At 38.4% G+C, this 22,596-nt stretch overlaps 1 protein-coding gene across 1 annotated transcript in view; it reads right to left on the bottom strand.

The window, feature by feature from the left end:
* Positions 1–22,596, bottom strand: part of DCC (DCC netrin 1 receptor) — a 948,458-nt gene that overhangs the window by 214,659 nt on the left and 711,203 nt on the right. Inside the window, exon 12 of the mRNA XM_077816218.1 lies at positions 18,226–18,275. Within this exon, the coding sequence (XP_077672344.1) occupies positions 18,226–18,275 (50 nt within the window). The remainder of the gene's footprint in view (positions 1–18,225; positions 18,276–22,596) is intronic.

Here is a 22,596-nt window from a genome sequence, read left to right as displayed (position 1 = left end):
AGACATGTCTTTTTCCAAGAACTCATCAGGCTTGCTAAATATTGCAGGTCACACTGTATTACAACCGTACCTGAGATTATAAGATTTGAGATTAGACTTAAACAAAACAAAATCCTTGTAGTTTCTTATATAGTTCAGCAGAAAGAATTTGGAAGAAAAATATATTAGAGCATTCAATAGTTAGCTCACTCTTCCCTGAATTCTAAAGGTAGGGTTTTTCAACCATGATGTTTACAAAAAACAACAAATAAATGTCACAGTTGTTCTCTGCATAACAAGCAGTCTTAGGCGATCCTATGCATATTTTTAGTGTGTTCAAACAATGTCACTGCACATGTTTATTCAGCATCAAGTACAGCAGTGCCCTGATCCTGATTGGGCTGTCTGGGGACTACTGCAATACAAATCATTCTTTTTTGCGGGGAGAGGGAATGGGGAAGAAGAGGTTGGGAGAGAATTTTATAAGTAGTGAACAAATCTCCAATTAAGATCAATATCTATTGAAGCATGTTAATAGCCACCAAGGACTCCAGAAATATGTGCTATGCTTCAACTTGATCTCTGGTTGTAATCATACCAATCAAAGAGCTGGCTGACTTTGAATCAGTTGAACTCTTTATCTTCTTGTCAATGAGAAAATTTTCCTTGTCAATTCCAATTTGATCCTTTGCCACATTTTATAATAGCAATGAGATCCGGCAATGTTTTTTTTTCAGGACATACATTTTATTTTTTATTCTTGAAATAGTTTGTATTTGAGCAATTATATTTTCTTAACAGAGCCATCATCTCCATCATGATTTCCTATTTCAAAGACTCCAGCTCATTTAAAGTTTTCCTTAGCCACAGCCACTTTTGAGAGGCAACTGATTCCACTTTAGTGTCCGTGTAACTCTTTCACCTAATTTCCAGTAGAGCTTTCAAGCAAAGTTTTGTCTCAGACGACCCAATCCAGCAACCATGCAAATTAGTGGGAATATTTCCATTGCCTTTAACAGAAGTAATTTAAAGGATTTATCAGTAAGCCAGAGTCCTGAGCAGGGGTGTGGCCTCAACCAGAAGAGGCGTGGCCTCAACCAGAAGAGGCGTGGCCTCAACTGGAAGAGGCAGGGCATTTAAATCAAGATTTAAAGACCCCGGGGCTCCGACTGTGGCTGGGAGCCCCAGGGCCTTTAAATCACCCTGGAACTACCAGCTGCAGAGGTGGCTGGGAGCCCCGGGGATCAGGGGCGAATTAAAGGGCCCGGGGCTCCAGGCCCCTTACCACAGAAGCCCTGCCGCCGCTACCCTGGGGCTCTGGCAGCAGGGCTTGGGTGGCGCTTTAAAGGGCCCAGGGCTTCCGGCAGCGGCCCAAGCCCTGGGCCCCTTAAAACACCGCCAGAGCCCTGCTGCCGCTCGGGGTAGTGGTGGCAGGGCTCCGGCGGTGCTTTAAAGGGCCCAGGGCTCCCCGTAGCAGCTGGAGCCCTGGCCCTTTAAATCACCGCCGGGGAAGCCAGTCCGGTACACCGGACCGGACCAGCTTACTTGCAGTTCTGCAGGATTTACATCAGGATATTAGGAAGCTCGGAATTCAACCTATGCCTAAACCAGAAGTGCCTCATCCTCCATAGCACTACACCATTTTTTAACCAATGTGACTGTACCAAAGTCCAGAATAACAATAGAGTAACACTGAGGAGTATCAGGCCCCAATGTGGTTCATGGGGTAAAATCCTCTAAAATATAGATCAGCACGTACGGCCTGATCTAAAGACTATTGAAATTAACAGTAAGGCACCCTTTGACTTCAGAGGTCTCAGCAGCTTGCTTGCTTGTATCCTGTCTCATGCAGAGCCTCTTAAGGGGCTCGATCCATAGCCCATTAAAATCAGTTTGAGCCTAAATACTTCAGTACATTTTTAGATCAATCCCTAATCTTTTCATGGTTCATATGTAACCATAATAGAACTGGAAATACTTGGGGAGGTGAGATAGTGACTATAAAGGCCAGCTGAATAATGTCATAATGAATAATTTCCACAGCAGTTAAAAGTTAATGAATAAAGATACATTGACAGACAAGAGATAAAAAGGTAGTTGTAAATTCCTTGAGTGCTGCTGGAGTATATTCAAAAAATGAAGGACCTATAGCACTGCATAGATACTCTACAGACTTCAGAGGTAGAGTAGCAACACACAAGTCCTTCCAAATGAGTAAGAGTGACACTGAGTATAGCACCTGTTCATGAATGTAGCAAAGGGCTGACACAATGGTCAGCAAAATTTAGTGAAAAATATAACACAATGCTTAGAAAGAATCTTTAGAGTAAGCTTGAAGAGTCAGATGACCAAATCCATTAAAAGAGATGGCTATGTTGTCCACAATGTACTTAAATGCCTGGGAATGCAAAGCAGGCTTTGAGAGGTTGGACTCCAAAGACTAGAAAGGAATAAACATACTCTGATGTATGTCTGGACAGTCTTCAGTGCCATTAAATGACCAAAATAAATAAGCACAACCTTGAACAGCCTGCTTAGTAAATAGAATCATGGCATAATTAATGTATTTCATGAAGGAAGATACAAAAATATAGCAAATAATTTATAAAAAGCATATACCTGATTTAATGCCCAAGGGGTTCCCAAACTGTGACATGGTTACCCCTGGTGGTACATGAGCTCAATGGTCCCATTCATTCACTTCACAGCAATTTTTAAGAAGGTGATAATTGAAACAATAAAGTGTGGGAACTGCTGAATGGCAGCAGAGCAGCTTTCCCTCTGCCAATGCTTCAGTGGTTTACCTCCCCTGTAATCTTATTTTATTCTGTTTTTCCCTTCCCAGACCCATTGTCTTCCAAGCAATAGCTGGCTGAATAATGGAACTTGCCAGTTTTATACACTAGTGCAAAATGGGGAAGGCCCCTGGTCAAGATTTGAGAGTTTCAGTTACTGTGTGAATTTCAGACTTAGCAGAAAGTCACCACTGACTTGCCCAAGGAAAATATGGCAGATAAAATGCATTTTCCCCCTTTGCAAAGAATGAAGAAAAAGGGAATAATGGAGTGTAAGACTAACCCACTGTTCATAGTGTGTTTCATGCCCCGCGCACCCATGCCTAGCCAACAGAGGATATTAGCCTGTTAAAGCTGACAGCTAAGGGACTTGGCTCTTTAGATCAAATTGTAGAGGCTCATGCTTTTAGCTTTGGAGAGCCTGGCGGTGACCTTACAACAGTGGGGGCTTCTCTGAGATCCGAGTTGCTGGGGACCTCAGATTGTTGTATCAAGATTCCACTGTCCAAGAGAAATATGCAACTTGTTGTTCAGTGAAACTCATCCCTCTCTGTGCTGAGCCACAGAATATATGAATTTAATATAGCGGGGAAAGCCTCACCTTTCCTAGCACGCAGTTGCTAATGGTCTTCCAAGGGTTCATTAGCTCCAACACTAAGGTTTATGGGACAACTTTTCTCCTAAGCTTATGCAGTTGAGTTTCCCAGTTCCTGCTGCACTATATGGAATGGAGTAGTCACGTTCTAAGAATGCTCTTTACTGGGAAGGTGACCAGATAAGGGAGAAGTAGACATACAGTGTCTCCATCAAGGTTTAGAGGATGCAACAGAGGAGTCCACCAGATACCAAGAGTAAGGAGTCCGAGAGAGCCAGCTCTCTTGAAAACAAAAATAGGTAAGAAGAAGGATCCCAAGCTTGAGTGTCGGGGCAACTGCAGGAGATAACTATGTCAAGAAGGAGTGGGCATTCTTCTTAGAAGCACTGCTTCTTTGTAGAAGTCTTGGTCCTAATTCTCCACGGCCCAGCATCTTGTGGAGTCATTTACACCTGTGCAAAGTGTAAAATACTTTTACTAAAGTCATTTATCCCTGTTTAAAATACTACCTTCTAAGAGCTTTCCATTTATTTACATCAACGTCAGCATTCTGCACTGACTTTGCACATTTCTTACGGACTACACTAGATTCAAGGCAGTGGAGAATCAGGTTCCTTACATCCAATAAAATCAACAAGAGGCTGATTTGCTGCCAGATATTGCTAATGGCCCCAACAGGACTCAGTTCACAGATAACTTGAGAACAGAATCCTCTAAGATTCTAATAGTTCTGTCTGCAACGATTTAGGAATAGCTGTGAGCTTTGCGCCCATTTCTGTTGCCAGCACGTGGAACCTTTGGAACTGGAAATTAGACAATGCATCAGCTACATGATTATTCTTTGGTGGTACATAACTGAAAAGTATTCTATGACTATTTTCCATGGCATAAATATCTTGACTAGCTATGAGACTGATTTTGATTAAGGGAGTTGTTTATTCTCAGTCTTGAGTACAGGTTTATTATCTAAATGAAATATCACTTTTTATCCTTCAGACTTTTTATCCTTTATCCCCCAAGTTGCACCTCTATACAAGACACAAAAATTGAAGAACATATAATCTCTTGTAATTCCCAGTTTGCCACAGACTGTTGACTGCTGTGCAGTACACCATGATTCTCAGCAAAGGAGAGGACAAAAGAGGAAATTAGACAAAATAAAGCTACCACCCCATTTCCAAATGTTTGTCCATTTCTAGAACCAAATCTGAATCAAACGTTTTTGAAAGTTCTGACATATTTTGCTGACTCCGTTTTAATATTCATTTTCCTTTCTGTGCCTCTGAACTAACTTCTGCTCTGAATGAAAACCGAAAGTAATGGAATGCTCACAAAAAACACCTTTGGGAAGGTCTGCAGGCAAGTTTTGCAAACACAAGAAGTTGAACTATCGCAGGCATACAAGTGTTTGCCTCAGCTAGAAGGCAGTGTAGTCTGGTGGTGAGTGAAAGGAGGTTGGAGTCAATACCGCAGGGTTGTTTCTGCCCCACTCTGCCTCTTGGTCATTGTGTAATCTCAGGGGAACCATCCAACCTCTGTGCCTCAGTTTACCCCTATGTAAAAAAGGGGATAATAGTAATACTCAGCTTTGTAACAATGCTTTGAGATCCTGGGGTTTGATGCATTGTATTACTACCATCCAAACCTAAAGCATAGCTCCTAACATTTCATCGCTATAATGAATTCCAAAATCCCAGAATATTATAACATGTAGCTCAAGCAAATAAGTACATCCACTTGGACTGAAACAATCACTCTGTATTTCTTATGTTTAAAGGAGATCATCTGAACCATCAAACTTAGGTGTTAGGTTAGATGAGTGACTTAAAATAGAGAGATTTTGGCAATGTGTCTGATAACTTCTTTACAAACTACCTTTTCCAAAGCCTGCACAGGTGTAACAGATGCCTTCAGCATAAAATCTCTATGATTCAAGATATCCGAGAAGAAATTTCACTGGCTATTTTACAACTATCTACTCAAGGTCCATTTCCAAGGGTCGGTATAATCATCATCATCTGTCTTCTGTTAATGAGATTCTTAGGTATTGATAATTCTTTTAGATGGTACAATGCTTTCTTGATATCATCATTCTTAGCTGGATCTATAAATGCAATATACGGATATAGTGTACTCTCCTTATAAACAACTTGAATTGAACCTGCCCATTTGAAGGATATTCAGAAGCCTATGGGCAAGGAATTACCAAAATAATATTAGACACTGAACCACATACCTAACAATTCAAAGTCCTTGGGGGACACTGGCAGTTGTCAAAACATTAATTCAATACTTTTTGAATGTTGATGCTGAGTTGCCTAATGATACAGCACTCAGTTATAGTTAGAGGAAGCCATTATCTGATATGCCTTCCAGAGATGATACATGACAGATGTAACATGTATTTTTCCAAACTCCCTTTTTGGCACCAGGCCATTGGCAAAACAGTTAGAGTTTGGACAAGAGAAATAATATTTCTAAGCTTAATATATTAAATGTTCTTGTTAAAAATGCTTCAGTCTTCATTCGATGCATTATATAATTAAATGACTTGGCTTTTTAGTTAAATTGTACCATAACCTTGGAGGACATGTGTGCATGGGTGACAGTGAGATACTAACTAAATAGATTTAGAAAATACACTTATAAAGCTAAACCTAAAGCTAAAGAAATTAAACCCATATAAATAGCTAGAAAACTCATTAACAGATTTAGAACAAAATATTTGAAACACGCTATAATAATGCCACCCTGCTACTGAAACTTTTTCAGTGGCATAAGTGCAAAGAATATTTACCAAGAGAATGACCCACAAATGGTGTAAAGTGTAAAGTGATAAACAAAAGATATGTTGACTTACAGACTATCAGCAAATTTCTCCTTTTTAAAGGTTAAGCTCAATGTTCATTGCTGTTCTTCCCCATAAGTAATAGGTTTAAAGGTTAAAGAGCTCCTGCGATGCAGTCCTCTTCATAAGCAATATATTTAAAGGTTAAACCCATATCCTAGGGGTCGCCTCTCTAAATAGTGGTGACAATCATTGTTTTCACTTTTTTGTGTTTTTAAATATTCACTTGACTATTTTATAATACATTTTATATTTGCCCCTGGATCTCATTAAAGTTTATTCATGTCGTCATGGGTCAAAAATCTGCTGAATATTTTGAATGTTTTCAAAAACTAGTTCCCATTTAATTTTATTTTATTTTTACTCTCTGATAGTTCTTCATTTTGCAAGACTGGAGTAAACATTTTATCTTTCCTCCAGTCTCAGTTTTAAAAAAAGCAGCTCACCTTTAGAACTTGTTTCTAATAAGAATATTACTTTGCATTTATGTAGCTCTTCCCAGCTTGTTAGTGTTTTAGAAACAACAGTTAATTAAATGAGTCAGACACACACCACAGCAACCTCTGTGCTAAGTTCCAGCCTAACTACCCACCCAAACATTCCTACATCCTTTGATATAAAAATGCCGCATTGTAGAAGCACAGGACAACATTTTCAACTGGGGTGACTAAAGCTAATCACTGAAATTGGTGACTTGATTTGCAACAGTAATGAGCTCCCACAAGCTTCCACTGACTTGAGTGCCTTAGACAAGCCTTCCTACTGGAGACACAGCTCATATAGGCAAAATATATACCAGTTACAAAATAAGCTATACTGGCAAAGGGACCTTTCCCCCCTCCAGCATTATTATATTTAAACAGGTACTTTTGCTGGCATAGCTACGTGGTTAGGAGTGTGATTTTTTTTTATATTCCTAACCAACATAGCTGTCCCACCAGACCTCGACTTGACCATCTGCAAAATGGGGATAACTGCTGCTTAGTGTAGCTACCTGACAAAGGTGATGTGACTGAATTCTAATTAGTTCCTGATCCTAAGACCCTCCACTCCCTCTCAAGTCAATGTATGTGAAAGGCAGTCAGCATCTGGCGGTTCAGGCCTTAATAGATGGTCAGTGCTTTGTGATCCTCAGATGAAATAAGTGTGCAGTGTAAGTGCAAGGAATTATCATAATTGCTTAATACTCTACTGCAGTGGTCCCCAAACTTTTTCAATCATGCCCCCCCTTACCTGGTCTGTACCGCGACCCTCTCCCCCAGGAGCCAGGACAGAATGTGGGGGGAGTGGGGCAGGACAGTGGAGAGTGAGCCGTGCTTGGGGCAGGACAGGAGAGCCACCGGTACCCCTCTCACTGGAGTTGTCCCTGAGTGCTCCTTGAGGCTCCAGCAGCAGCTGCTTCTGCTTCTGCTCTTCCCACCCCCTGGTGGCAGAGGCCAGTTACTGTGGGTAACTGGACTTTTAGTGTGCAGGCAGCTGGGACTGGTTCCAGGGCAGAACTGGGAGCAGAGCTGGGCTGGGTGGCGCTCTCTCCCCGCCTGGGGCTGGGCTGGGCCCACCATGTCCTCCCCAGATGTTACTTTGTACCCCCATAAGGGGGCACACCCCACACTTTGGGGACCACTGCTCTACTGGGAGGTGTTCAGACACTACAGTGATGAGTTCAGTGTAAGAACCAAAATAGAATATAAAAGAATAGTATAGAATAGTATACCTGCCTCATTGCTTGGGTTCAGCTGGCCTTGCAGATAGCTAGTGGTGGAGATGCACATGCTACTTCTGGTCCAACATCAGGTAGCAGAATGCATGGAGGTGGCCAGAGGGGAGGAGCAAATATGATATATGCAGATTCAGGGCAAGGACATGACCCTCCACCCCCAATCATGGTAACCAGTGGAATGCTGAGCCACCATAAGCAATTCCTTGGTGCTTTAACATAAAGGACAAATTCATCCTAGTAATTTCACCCACTCAGTGGCATTAAAACAGGCTGTGTGGCCTAATATGTCAATATTGTAAGAATGGTTTGGGATGGATTTACATGATATTTCAATGCAGATTTCATAGGAAAGTAATTTTAAACAGTTGAACTAAATGTGTTGTGATAGACCTGTTCATCCCTTTACTCTGCTACAGTATATAAATTCCCTTCAGTACAGAGCAGTCGCCAGACCCAGATGCCAAGCAATGAAAAAAATATTTTTCCACTGGCAAATCTGGCTCCTGTGAGTCTCATGTATGTCACACTGTATCCTACGGCATGCTTCTGATGTCTGCGTCTGTTTAAGTAGCAGAAATTAATTCCAGGAGCAAAACCAGAAACAGAAAAAGTGCAATAGCATTTTAGAGTTAGAGCGTTTAAAAATGGTGGCAGCCACAGTTGCATGGAAATGATATGAACAAAGGGAGGGCACTGGCTTGGAGGACTAGAATTCCACACAAAGTGGGTGGCGTGGAAATAGGCACAGAGACATTTGTAAATGAAGCAGGCTAATGGTGCATCAATGCTGGCATCATTGGTGAAGCAGCAGCAACACGAACTTACTGTGCATAACAACCCAAATGGGTCCTATTTCCAGGTTTGGCACTCATTGTGATCATGGGCAAGTCTTCTAGGCCCTCTGTAAAATGGGGATACCAATACCACTCACCAAGCTCTGAGCAGCGTTGCAAGACTTCAATTAAAATTTGTTATTATTTATACAAAACAACAGAGGTGCCCAGTGCTTTACAAAGGAGCTACGTACATGAGTAAGTAGCACTCAGGGTGAATATAAGTTGTAGAATTGAATTTTAAATTAGACAAAGGAGTGGGAAGGGAAAGAGAAGCAACAAACTTTCATGTGATTTTTTTTTTAAAGAAAACGTTTAAAAACCCATTCTGATATTTCTGAACTATCTGTATTGTAGAGTGTTGTTTTTTGTTTTGTTTTTTTATAGGGCCCATAACCCTAAGGGCTCTTTTTCATGACGAAATGCTATTCTGATTGAACATGGTTAAGAATCAAGTTAGCAGACATGATGCTGACTACAATTTGTCCTTCCCTAGGTTGATCAAAGTCAGGCTCAACATTGCACCAGACAACCATCATGGAACCCTTACTTCTTCAGGTTTAATCATGATTAGCTGACACAGTGCTGAATGTGATTTGCCCAGGTCTACCCTGACTACAAAGTCATGCTCAAAATCATATTAACGAACTTGATTCTTGATAATTGTATTCAAACACATGAAAATTTTGCAGTGTTGACCAGCGCTCAGAGTCATATGAGTTGGAGGCAAATCATCAAGCCACAAATATATGGCTGGTGGTGAAAGTAAAGTAATTTGCTAAAGGCAGTGGACCTGATTCTCCACTATTTTGCCCCTTATGTAACCATTTAAACCTTTGCAAACTAAGGACAAAGTGACTGTAAGATGCTATCACCAGTTTATGTAGATATTTCAGATTTGGTAACATTTCACTTCAGTTTTGCCCTTTGTCAAATGACTGCACCAGGCACAAAGCAGGGGAGAGTGGGACTCATTGAGTGCTAAGTATTATAATTATTACTACTGTAAAGTAAAAGAGACTATTCAACACTTTTGCAAATAAAACATTCAAAAGGATATTCCATTGTCATCATCTCTTTATGCCAGCCATTGTCTCCTTCAGCATGGCTGCAACAAGAATCTTATGCTTGTCTTAACTTAAATTGATGAGGATGATCATATTGAAGAACATTCTTCTGAACCTTTCATATACAGTTAAACAACTTATATCTTTTCACACTTTATTAACTGTGTGAATTTTATTTGGGGTAAGATTCTGCAAACAGTACTTGACAGAGTACTTATTATCATAAGTAGCCCCAGTGAAGTCACACTATGCCTTTGTGATAATAAATCTTTGATGGATCATTTGTGGGTCTTACTGTTGTAAATATTACACCCAAGCATGGTTGGGTCTGATTCTGCTCTCAGTTACATCAGTATAAAAGTGGTATAACGTTGAGTTTCTTCTGATTTATATTGGAATAAGAGAAGAATCAGGCCTGTTACCCCTTATCTCATCTTTGATTTGGAGGAATTATTACATTCCCGGTTCTAAGACTCTTAACTATATTGTGCAGTGCCTTACTTCACAAGCAGTCCCAGTCACTTCAGTGGAACAACTTGTGGATGATAATTATTAATAGTAATATTGTAGAGACTAGGAAACCCAGTCATAGGCCAGGACCCCCCTTGTGGTAGGTGCTGTTCAACCAGAGAACAAAAAGATAATCCGTGCCCCAAAGAGCTTACAATCTAAGTAAAAAGCAAGAGACAACAGGTGGCTACAGACAGACTGATGGGGGAGTAAAAGGAAAAAATGAGACAATACTGGTGAGCATAATAGGCAGTGGTCTCAGCACACCAGCTTATTGTTAATTTTTTTGTAGGCATCACAGCAAAGGAGATATTTAAGGAGGGATTTGAAAGAGAAGAATGGGAAACATGCCTCTATGTTTGCTGTACAAATCCTTGATGCTCCTCTCATACAGGTCTTTTGAAGTACCACACAGATAATGTAGACACTGAAATATAATACAACTACTGCACACTTTAGTGGCTTTAAAACTGCCAATATACTAACGGGCATCAAAGTTTCTGTGCATCAGAGAAAAATTCAAAGACCGTATTGTATTGAAAAAGGCTCCATTATAACAAAAATCAAAACAAACAAACCAAAAACAGACTGAAATATTTCTCTTCACATAGAAGGGCTCTGTTCAGACTAAAGTACTTTCCATTTTAAAAACAAAATAGGACAAATATCAACTTAATAGCTATTGCCTCTCAGCTAAAACAGCAGCTGGTCTGTCAAAGAAATCAGACTGGAATTCTGAAGTGTTTAGATCCAAGACAGGTCTCTGTCGCTCTCCAAAAGAAGAATTTCTTATAATTTTTACCCAGAGCTAGAGTTATGTAAAGAATTTCATACATATCCTCTCCCACAAGAATAACTAAGCACAGTATTATACCAAGTAACTTGCTTTTAAATTAACTTTCTTGGCACATGGCACATTTGTGTAGGTGGCTCATCCTACTGACATCACATTATGAATGCCACAGGTTTTGTTTTCTTCTCCAAGATTTCCAATTTTGTCAGTAAATATGAAAAAGCACAGAGCTGTATATAACTTTATGGTCAAACACTGTTCTAGGATGCATGCTACCTCCCACTGACTAATGAAAGAGCTGCCACGCGCAGCTCTGAGAGCTGAATTTGAGCCCATGTAGAAGTTAAACTGAAGGAAATACACACACAAACACTATAAATGCTTATTTTTTGTAACGCTGGGATACCACAATGGAACATGCATTAGTAGAAAAAGAAGATCTGGAACAGTCAAATATTATGTGTAAAGAAGTTATGAAATAAAATTTCATGATAAGATAGACTTTTGGCCACTTAAAAGAAACACAGGCAGTTGTGATTACGGCTACTGATTGGCTAAGAATTGCCACACACAGCTCATCTAGTCTCCGATAAAACATTCTATGATTTTTGTTACTCTGTCTTCCAATAACCCTCAGCCATTTGCTTATCTCATCCCCCTGTAATATCTTGTATTTTAGATTGAAAGCTATTTAGGGGCAGGGACTGTTTTTTACTATTCAGTACCTAGCAAAATGGAATCCTGATCTGACTGAGGCCTCAAGGCACAACCACAATATAAATGTTAATAATAATAATAATAATACTCCAAAATCTTCTATGTAATTAAATGTTTACATCTCTCACCACTGAGGAAAAATATTACGAAGCCAGAAATCTTATTAAAGTCAGCATGAAGTTTAAACAGGTATGGGACGTGTTGAAGCAGGTTATTTTATTAGACAAGGTTGCATTATGAAGCATAGTTGCCTTGTGCAATATTTAAATACAATTTGGGAACTGTGCTGGAATAAAGTTCAGCTATGTTTTTTTTTAATTTAATCAATTTGTGAAATGGAAGTGTTTAACTGAACTAATTCTCAGTGACTACTGTCAGGTTAGAAGAAAAGAAAGAATGATCAGGACAAAAGCTGACAGAGCGTAGTGTTATATTTTAGATCGTTGCAAAACCGAAGCAATAAAAGAAAAACATTACAAAATTCATGCAGACTTTCACAAGACTGGAAAATAATTTTAAAGTTCAATGTGAAATTGGGAGTTAAATTATGTCTTGGCAACAAATGCCACAAGAATCATATCTCTTAGCTATAAACAAATGCATTTTAAACACAGTCCATGAAACCAGTTCTTCTGCTTGATTAACTTTGTTATTCTAGATTTAGTGAATTTACTTTTCTATTTACTGTATTAAGATTGTTCTTCAAAAAACAACCCACATTTAGAAATCTATTCTAGCTTTTTCAAACAGTGCTCTTGTGTAGATATACATGTCTACCAATGTACTTTCTAAAGGTTGCGGGCTTTAATGATGGACAAACATGAAATGTTTCAGAAATTCACTTTGGGACCAATAAGCACTCAGAAGTTGAGATGCACACTCTTGGAATCACTATTTTTGAATGGATTGCTCGTCAATGGTGCCATACTGATAGCTCTAGGAAGCAGAAATTCCCTATTAACAGAAGAACACTTCAGGGACTATCCACAGAATATTTCCCACACTTCCCTGCCAATGTGCATCAATCTTGACATAGTGGGAGGGCAGTTCAGATTCCATATCCAGCATTCAATCCTTTGCCTTCAGTCTCTTCAGATTGCCAAAAAGTGTGTATGTTACCGGTCATTTGGTTCTGTGATATCGAAACTTGGCCACCGTGAAAAGAACTGGGATAAATTTGTTTTGCATGGGCTACAGCACAGCAGTCCTGTAGGCCATGATTCAGCAAAGCACTTAAGCATGTGCATTAATCCATCCCCATTTAACAGAGCATTTAAATATGTATTTTAACATCCCATTGAAGCTTTATGCTTAAATGCTTTGTGAATCAGAACTAGAGTAGCACCTTCTGATTATGCCAGATATAGAAAACCTAGAGATAAAAGGCTCTATCCTTTAGCAAGAGAAACATAAATATCATTACTATAGGAACAAACACAAATAACTTTAAAATGGACTTAGTCCTCCCCATTTCTGTGTAGCATTATTTCCTACAGCATATTTTCCTGTTTTTGTTTTAAATGTCTTATCACTGAATGATCTCTACATAAGGTCACCAAAGATTACCAGCTGCTCTGTGACATGTGTCTTGAGAATAAGTCAAAGAGGCACACAAAGGTTTGGAATGAGATATTTCTATACAGCATTGCCCGTGGGTACTATATGTAGGAGGGTTTAAAAAGTGGAGAGTAGCACTTTTTTAAAAATACAAATTTGCATTCAAGAGAACAAGAGATGGAAAATGGAGATCAGCATGACTGAAATTTAAGTTCATAATTAACATGAGATTGCAGAAGTGTTTCCAAAACAGTAAGTTCATCCTTATTAATGAGCTTTTGAATTAACTTGTTGCTTAAGTGTCAGTGGTGCAAAAGGAAATGTCTGAAGGGCATGTTCCATTAGACCACCTGTAAATACAGATTTCACACATGGACACTTTTCCATTATGTCTGATGGCTGCTGAAATTGATAAAGTATGTATGCACATTTCTTTTAATGCTCTGAAGTGTCAACTTCAGGGTCTAAATGGACTTCCTATTGCAATGAGTTACCAAAAAAAAATTTATGTTGCTCCAATAAAACAGGGAAAAAGAACCTCCCAAACACACAGCATAATAAAATAGTACATTGCTATTTATATAATATAATGCTAACAGAATTAATACCAAACATATAAAATATCAAATGGAAGAGACATCATCAACAAAAGGTATGACTACACTGCAATCAGAGGCATGACTGCAGCACACATAAATCTGAGCTAGCTTTGATCTAACTAGCTCGAATAACAACAATGTAAGTGAAGTGACGGCAACGAGGGGTAGCAGCACAGGCTTTACAAGCGCACCAGGGACCCTGGGTATGAATTCATGTGACCAACCAGTGCTGGAACTTCACTGTTATTTTTAATTGAGCTAGCTAGATCAAAGCTAGCTCAGGTATGTCTACACATGCTTCAATCACACCTCTGAGTGAAGTGTAGACAAACCCTAAAGGCTTGCCTACACAGCAAGCTACTGCATGGCAAACTGGTGCACAGTAACTGGCCATGCAGACAAGCCTTTAGTGATCTCTTGGATTTAATTGACATTTGTGCCATTATGAAGGAATTTATTTGTCAACAAATATATTCATAAAATTAGCAAGATGGAAATAGTCATACACAGGACATAGAAACACTGCAAGCCGTGTATGTTGAACATAATTTCCTGGTGAGAGTTTTTCCAAAGGGCACATTTGCCTCTCTGTCTTCTAAGTGATTGTTTCCTTTGGTGATCAGTTATGATTTGGGATTACCTTTCAATTGTTCACCTCGGCTGCACTGACAGTGCTGTTGGCTGAATCCTGAATGAAAAAAATCACTACTTAAGATGTTTTACAGATACCTTTCTCCCCTTGCCTCCACCATATTTTTTCTACATTGGATTAATTCCGTTGCTCAGTTACAACTTCTCAGTTGACAACCTTAAAATATCTGAGCAAGAGCTGGGTTTTGTAAAACAGATCAGTGATTTTATTCACTGCCTGTGGGTCTGTTTTGTCTTCGTAAACTAGTATGGCTTCTTATTGCGATTTCTATAGGGGCATGTACAGTGATTGTTTTTATGAGCTAATAAGTGGTTGGCATCAGCTGGTATTAATTCTTGTGTGAAGATCAATTTAACCCTCAGGAAATTAATGTAAGTCAGTCTAATATGTGCTAACATCTCATGTCCACGTTGAAAGGATTAGATTAAAGAACGCCCATTAGGAGATGGTTGAAATTCTGAATTTCTGTCCTGAAGGAAATTCCATGATTTCAAAATGGGTATCATCTCCAACCACTTAGTAAAGGAGAAATGTCATTTTTTTTCATGGAACAAACTATTCCAAATATTCCAATATTTCATTTTGACCTTATCCAAACATTTGGATTCAATAAGATGGAAAAGTTCCATTTCCACTTTATTATTTTGACATCTGTGTTATTTTCATATAATATAAAAGTTGAAACAATAAAATCCAAATCAACCTTACCAAAGCAAAACATTTAGATTTTATTAAAATGAAACATTTTGATAATTTCCTGAAAAAAATAGACAAAAATCAATGTTCCCATTAAATGTTTCAATTTTATCTGATCAGTATTTTTTTGATGGGAAACTGTTCTGCTGGCAAATTTTTGACCAGCTCTGGCGCCTCATGTACAGTAGAATTTCATACCACTAGGACAAAACTCATCTGTTCAGGCTGTTTCCAGATTGTGGAGCAAACTCCAACAGGAGCTGAGAACCATCAAAAACATCACGTCCCTCTGCTCAAAGTGCAAGATACACTTCTTTGACCTGCCTTTTCTAATACAATCATATAGGAGCAGATAATACATATTTATTAGGACTGTCGATTAATCGCAGTTAACTCACGCTATTAATTCAATAAATTATTCATGATTAAAAAAACTAATTGTGATTAATTACAGTTTAAACCACACTGTTAAACAATAGAATACCAATTGACATTTATTAAATATTTTGGATTTTTTTCTCCATTTTCATATATATTGTGTTGTAATTGAAATCAAAGTGTATATTAGTTTTATTATAAATGTTTGCACTGCAAAAATGATAAAAGAAATAATATTCTTCAATTCACCTCATACAAGTAATGTAGTTCAATCTCTTTGTTATGAAAGTGCAACTTACAAATGTAGATTTTTTTTGTTACATAACTGCACTCAAAAACAAAAAATGTAAAACTTCAGAGCCTACAAGTCCACTTAGTCCTACTTCTTGTTTAGCCAATCATTAAGACAAACAAGTTTGTTTACATGTACAGGAAATAACGCTGCCCTCTTCTTATTTACAACATCACCAGAGAGTGAAAACAGGCATTTGCATGGCACTTTTGTAGCTATTTACATGTCAGATATGCTAAACATTTGTATGCCCCTTCGTGGTTCAGCCACCATTCCAGGGTACATGCTTCCATGCTGATGATGCTAATTAAAAAACGTATGCATTAATTAAATTTGTGACTGAACTCCTTGGGGGAAAATTGTATGTCCCCTGCTCTATTTTATGTGGATTCTGCCATATATGCAGAATAGCATAGTTATAGCAAAGTTATAGCATTCTCGGATGATGACCCAGCACATGTTGTTCATTTTAAGAACAGTTTCACTGTAGATTTGACAAAACACAAAGAAGGTACCAATGTGAGATTTCTAAAGATGACTACAGCACTTGATCCAAGGTTTAAGAATCTGAAGTGCCTTCCAAAATCTGAGAGGGACAAGGTAGGGAGCATGCTTTCAGAATTCTGGAAAGAGCAACACTCCAACGCGGAAACTACAGAACCCAAACCACCAAGAAAGAAAATCAACCTTCTTCTGGTGGGATCTGACTCAGATAATGAAAAAGAATATGCGTCGGTCCGCACTGCTTTGGATTGTTAGCAAGCAGAACTCATCATCAGCATGGAGGCATGTTCCCTAGAATGGTGGTTGAAGCATGAAGGGACATATGAATCTGTAGTGCATCTGGCACATGACTATCTTGCGACACCGGCTATAACAGTGTGATGAGAATGCCTGTTTTCACTCTCATGTGACATTGTAAACAAGAAGTGGACAGCACTATCGCCTGCAAATGTAAACAAACTTGTTTGTCTGAGTGATTGGCTGAACAAGAAGTAGGACTGAGTGGACTTGCAGGCTCTAAAATTTTACATTGTTTTATTTTTGAATGCAGGGGTTTTTTTTACATAATTCTACATTTGTAAGTTCAACTTTCATGATAAAGAGATTACACTACAGTACTTGTATTAGGTGAATTGAAAGATTGAAAAGCTAAGGGGACAATAATAAATAGCTATTTACATTTTCAATTTTTTTTTAGAGTCAACTATGTGTTTTTGTTTGTTGAGACAATGAGAATGAACAGAGCAAGACAGGGAATCAGGGAGTTCTGTTGAATGGCCCTTTGCAAGTCACTTAATAGTTTCCTTGTCTGTAAAATATTAATAATTACCCTACTTTGTTAAAAACTTTGAGATTTACAGTGTAATAACAATAATACTTATAACTTACAAAGTGCTAACAATGAAGCACATTCTTAAGCAGGCTGAAGACTCGATTGTAAAGTAGTCTAGGATTTATTCCTCACTTTGCTACAGATTTATTGGGCATGTCTCCTATCCTCTCTGTGCCTCAGTTCACCCAACAGTAAAATGTGAACAACATCTAAGTCACAGGATTGTTGTGAAACTTGTTTTGTGATACAGCAAGTACTATTTGTAAATAAGGAGTTTCATTATATGTGTTGAGGAGAGAGACTAAGTCACGTACTTCAGGAGAACAGAACTTTTCATGGTTTCCAGAGAAAACTGAACTCCTTTACTAGTGATAGGGAAACCCGTTTGAACGCAGTAGAGTCAGCACTGTGTCAAACTCCAGACTGCAAAATCAAGTGCCACAAGAATGCTGCCTCATTAAAAGCATTGGAAGGAGCAATCCTCTCTTTGTTTGTTAGAATCAACAACAAGATTACAAAGTCTCATTCATTAGCAATGAATACACATTCTCATCTAGATTGTTACTGTAAGAAGTTTGTTGTCTTAATTACACCAACTCAGGTGGACACCTTGGCCTGTGGAAAGGCAAGAAATATAATGCCCACCAAAATGACTGTCACAAAAGAGAAACAGGGATTTGGAACGGTCAGTTCAACTAATAAGGAAGGATAAAAAGATGAATGAAACAAAGCATTGTGTGGAATTTAGAACATTTTCTCTAACATAAAATCTACACATAAATAGGGTGTGTATATACATGATTACCAAATATATATATGAACTCTGACAATGAAATGGTGAACATATGGCAGACTTACCCTTGAATTAACCACTTCCAAGGAGACATTCTGAGGCATTGCACTTGGTACTAAAAGGGGAGAAAAAATTGGAAATATGTAATTAGCAGCAGAGTCATAAAAGGCTATGTCAAATCTCTCTCTTATTGGAAAGAACTAAGTATGGCTTTTCCACACACTTTATAATCTGTTCTTAAATGTGTAGTTAATTCAGGTGGCACTTCAGGGGTCCCCTTGAGAGACAAAAAAATAAATACATCTATTTGTTTCTTCTCATTTTTGGTAGACCTATTAGTGAGCCCCTTAAACAGTTAGTCAGTAGATTTTATGCAGTGATACCAAGTAGCTGATTTCAGTTACTTGTTTATTTCAGTTGATGTTTATAACAAGATCTTTCAGGTAATTGCTCTGCTGAGCACCAGGCTATTAGAATACATGCATTTCAGAATTCACACTGCATTAAGATAAATCCGTGCATGTTCTCCTAATTGGTACTAGTTCTGAAGATCTCCCAGAAAATAAAAGAATTTGAAGTCTTTTTCTGATATTAGTAAAAAATTATTTTAAAATATACCATCTTGCTCTAAAAGAAAAGGAGTACTTGTGGCACCTTAGAGACTAACCAATTTATTTGAGCATAAGCTTTCGTGAGCTACAGCTCACTTCACCGATGAAGTGAGCTGTAGTTCACGAAAGCTTATGCTCAAATAAATTGGTTAGTTTCTAAGGTGCCACAAGTACTCCTTTTCTTTTTGCGATTACAGACTAACACGGCTGCTACTCTGAAATCTTGCTCCAAGTAATATATGTAACTGGGGAGACACTGTTTATTAATTTCACTATTAATTTTATTATGTCCACACTAGTAAACATGCTTTAATTGTTAAATGCAACTAATGCTTATTTAGCACCTCATCTTACAAGCTGCTGAGCACCCTCTTTCCAGCTGCTGATGCCCTTAGCTCCCTCAGAACGGAATCATCAGACCACCACAGGAGCAGGCCTTTAATTTGAAGAAATAACTGATTCAAGTTCCTATCTAGTTAAAATTAGAACTTCCTTCAAACAATAAATCTATTTTTATTAAACATCCCCAAAGTAAAGCTTTTGTTCATCTAGGACTCATTTCTGCCATCCTCACCCACATTCAGTGATGCCATTGATATCAATGGAATAGTATTGGGGCTTCACCATAAAGGTGGTAGAATAGGTCCTTATTAGCTAAATGTTTACAGAACTGACAATTGTCTCCTTGGTGCCTGTATAAGTGAACCAGATGTGTGCTGCAGATCTGGCTGTGGGAGGAGGTTTTCATATATATTTTCTCCTAGCACACAGTCAATGTTCAACCAGTAGCTTAACAGACGATATCTTCAGACATAAATTCTTGGTTTGTGGTGCCTTTGCACATTTTGTTGCCTCCTGTCACTCAGAGATCTAGACCCATAATTCCCTCTGACCTGAGTATACAAAGAGAGTGCTGGATCACATGGTAAGATGGGCTCCCTTAAATTTGAACATACATATTGATACAGCTAAATGACCATCATACATCTAGAAGCCAAGACTGTAGGTCACACATATAGAATGTGGGGGACTGTATTTTCATAGAAACATAGAAATGTAGAGCTGAAAGGGACCTTGAGATGTCATCAAGTCCAATCCCCTGCACTGGACCAAATAAACATTGACTTTTAGTTAGAAAGTTGTTTCTGACATCTAACCAAAATTTCCCTTGATGCAGATTAAGCCCATTACTTCTTGTCCTACCTACAGATGATATGGAGAACAATTCTTCATAACAGTCCTTATCTTTTGAAAACTGTTTTTTTTTTTAAAAAACAGTGACTAAACAAAGAACTTAGGGACCACAGTGAATAATCATCTGAAAATGAGCTCACAGTGTGATGTTGTGGCTAACAGAACAAATATGATCCTTGGATGTATAAGAAGTAAAATATTTATTAGGAGTAGGGAGCTGTTAATACTACTGTATGTGACATTAGTGAAACCATTACTAGAATACTATGTCCATTTGCATTGTCCACAATTTAAAAATGCTGTTGACGAATTTGAAAAAGGTCAGAATACAGTTACAAAAATGATTTGAGGTCTGGAAAACCTGCCTTACAGTGAGAGACTAAAGAAGCTCAGTCTATTTAGCTTAAACAAAGAAAATTAAAAGGACACTTGATTGAGATCTAACACAATAAGAATAAGGAGAAGATTTCTGATAGTAGAGAGATCTTTAATCTAGCAGACAAGGACAAGCTCCAATGGCTGGAAGCCATTCATACTGGAAATAAGGCATTTTTTTTACAGTGATGGTAATTAAGAATTGGAACAATTTACTGATGGGTGTGGTGGCTTCTTAATGTGTTGGAAGAACAGGATCGTAGTAGGGAATATAAATGATAGTTTCATGTATTACCCTAAACAGCTTTGCTCATAAAACTGAGAACTTTCAAAAAAATTGTGAAAACCAGAGAGACCCACTTAAACTAGAGTACCTAATAGCTTACTGGTTAGGCCACTCACTTGGGATGTTGGAGACTCCAATTCAAGTCTCTACTTCAAATCAGGTCCAGCAGATATTTGAACCTGGTTCCCTGACATCACAGATGAGTACTATTGTCTATTCTGGGATGGGTCTCTCACCAGAAATTCCATCCTAGATCTGAGGAAAGTTTAATCGATACAGTTACATTTCTGAAAAAATTTCAGTTTTGAGAAATCAAAAGAAATGTTGTTGAAAAATTTCTCACCAGCTCTAATTTCTATCAAAGTGTACCAAGAAATACATGTTTTGGATGTATGGTGCAATGAAGTGTTTGACAATGATCTTTGAAACCTTTCCTCAATATATAGCACATCATAGGGGTCTGCTTTGGAAAGGATGATGAGCAATCAAGCATTTGAACATAGCTTCAGGTTTCTTAAAGTGACAACGGAGTCTTTAGACTTTTCCCCAGTGCTATTGAGGTTTGGTATGGTCTTAGGAGACATGTTCTCCAAGAAGTGTTTACAACTGAATTTATGTTCTAGATTGTGAATGTCCATTTTGTGCCTTTTGCATTAGGAGACACAGTATGAACCAATGATTAGGGCACTAGAATGCGAATCAGGAGACCTAAATTCTATTTTTAGCTCTGCTACTGACCTGTTATGTGACCCTGGGCAAATCACCTCCTGCTCTCTTCTCATCTTTTATCTGTCTTGTGTATTTAGATTGTTAAACTTGATGGGACAGGGACTGTTCCCTACTGTGTGTTTCTAGCAGTTCCTCGTACAATGGAGCCCCAGTCTTGACTGGAGTCTTAGGCAGTACCATCATTCAAATACCAATACCAATAATACGTTGGTATACAAGGTTCAGTCCAGCTGCTTAATATCTAAGGAAGCTGTGGTTGCTCATCAGTTACTCCAGAGATTGTATTCATTTCTTCATTTTGACAAATTTAGAGACAGAATCTGTATCTGTATGACACTCAACAATTCAAGTCAAAAAGAGAAGTAATTATGGTATTCCTGTGATATTACTGACCTGATCAGAAACAGTGAATAACTGATCTCACACAAGAAAGCCTGTTCTCATGAGCTATTTTACAGAAGCAAGAATTCAGGTAACATTTCTATATATAGTATATCAGTATTTGTAATATGATCATCATGATGGTGTGTGAAGGAATTGTACACTTATAAAAACACTATGCTCGCAATCTACACAAAGACCCGATTTTTTTCTTCTCCCCTCCTGCCCAACAAGCAGGAGGAATGGTGAAGAACAAGGATTGTTTTTTTCCCCCCTCTCTATCTTCTGCTGAGGACAAGTAGGAGTGTTTGTCTGGTTGGTTTTGTCATAGCGCATCTGTGTATAAGCATCATGGTGAGGCTATGACAAAGATGGGTGGATCTTTCACCTTCTCTTGGTGATGGTGGTCAGCATTCACATTTGTGGGTGCTTATATAATCGAAAATATTTTGAGGTCCAATCCTCACTAATCCTGAGGTATTTAAAAATGTGGGATTTTAAAGGCGATCTGATCAGTGCCAAAGCAACTTGTGTCTCCTGAATTCAGGTGGGATGTCTCAGCCCATGCAGATCAAACTTGCATTTTTTAACTACCACATTAAACTTCAATGTTGTATATAATTTGCTCTCCATTATCACCTTAGGCCTTTTTTGTCATTATTCCTTTTCCAAGTATTACTTCTATTGATTGTCAGTTTCAAAAGATTCCTCACCCAAATGCATTAGCCTGCATTTCTCCAGGTTGACTATAATTGTTTTTCCTGTCCACATTGATAACTTTTTCATTATTTCTCTGTCCTCACTGTGTGCAACACCTCCCAATTTGGTTTCGTGTGCAAATTTAATTAATGTGCTGTTTA

Source organism: Eretmochelys imbricata, chromosome 5 (assembly GCF_965152235.1).
Source record: "Eretmochelys imbricata isolate rEreImb1 chromosome 5, rEreImb1.hap1, whole genome shotgun sequence".
NCBI classification, from domain to species: Eukaryota; Metazoa; Chordata; order Testudines; family Cheloniidae; genus Eretmochelys; species Eretmochelys imbricata.
Note: the sequence above shows the minus strand (reverse complement) of the source record. Positions and strands in the feature narration are given on the sequence as shown.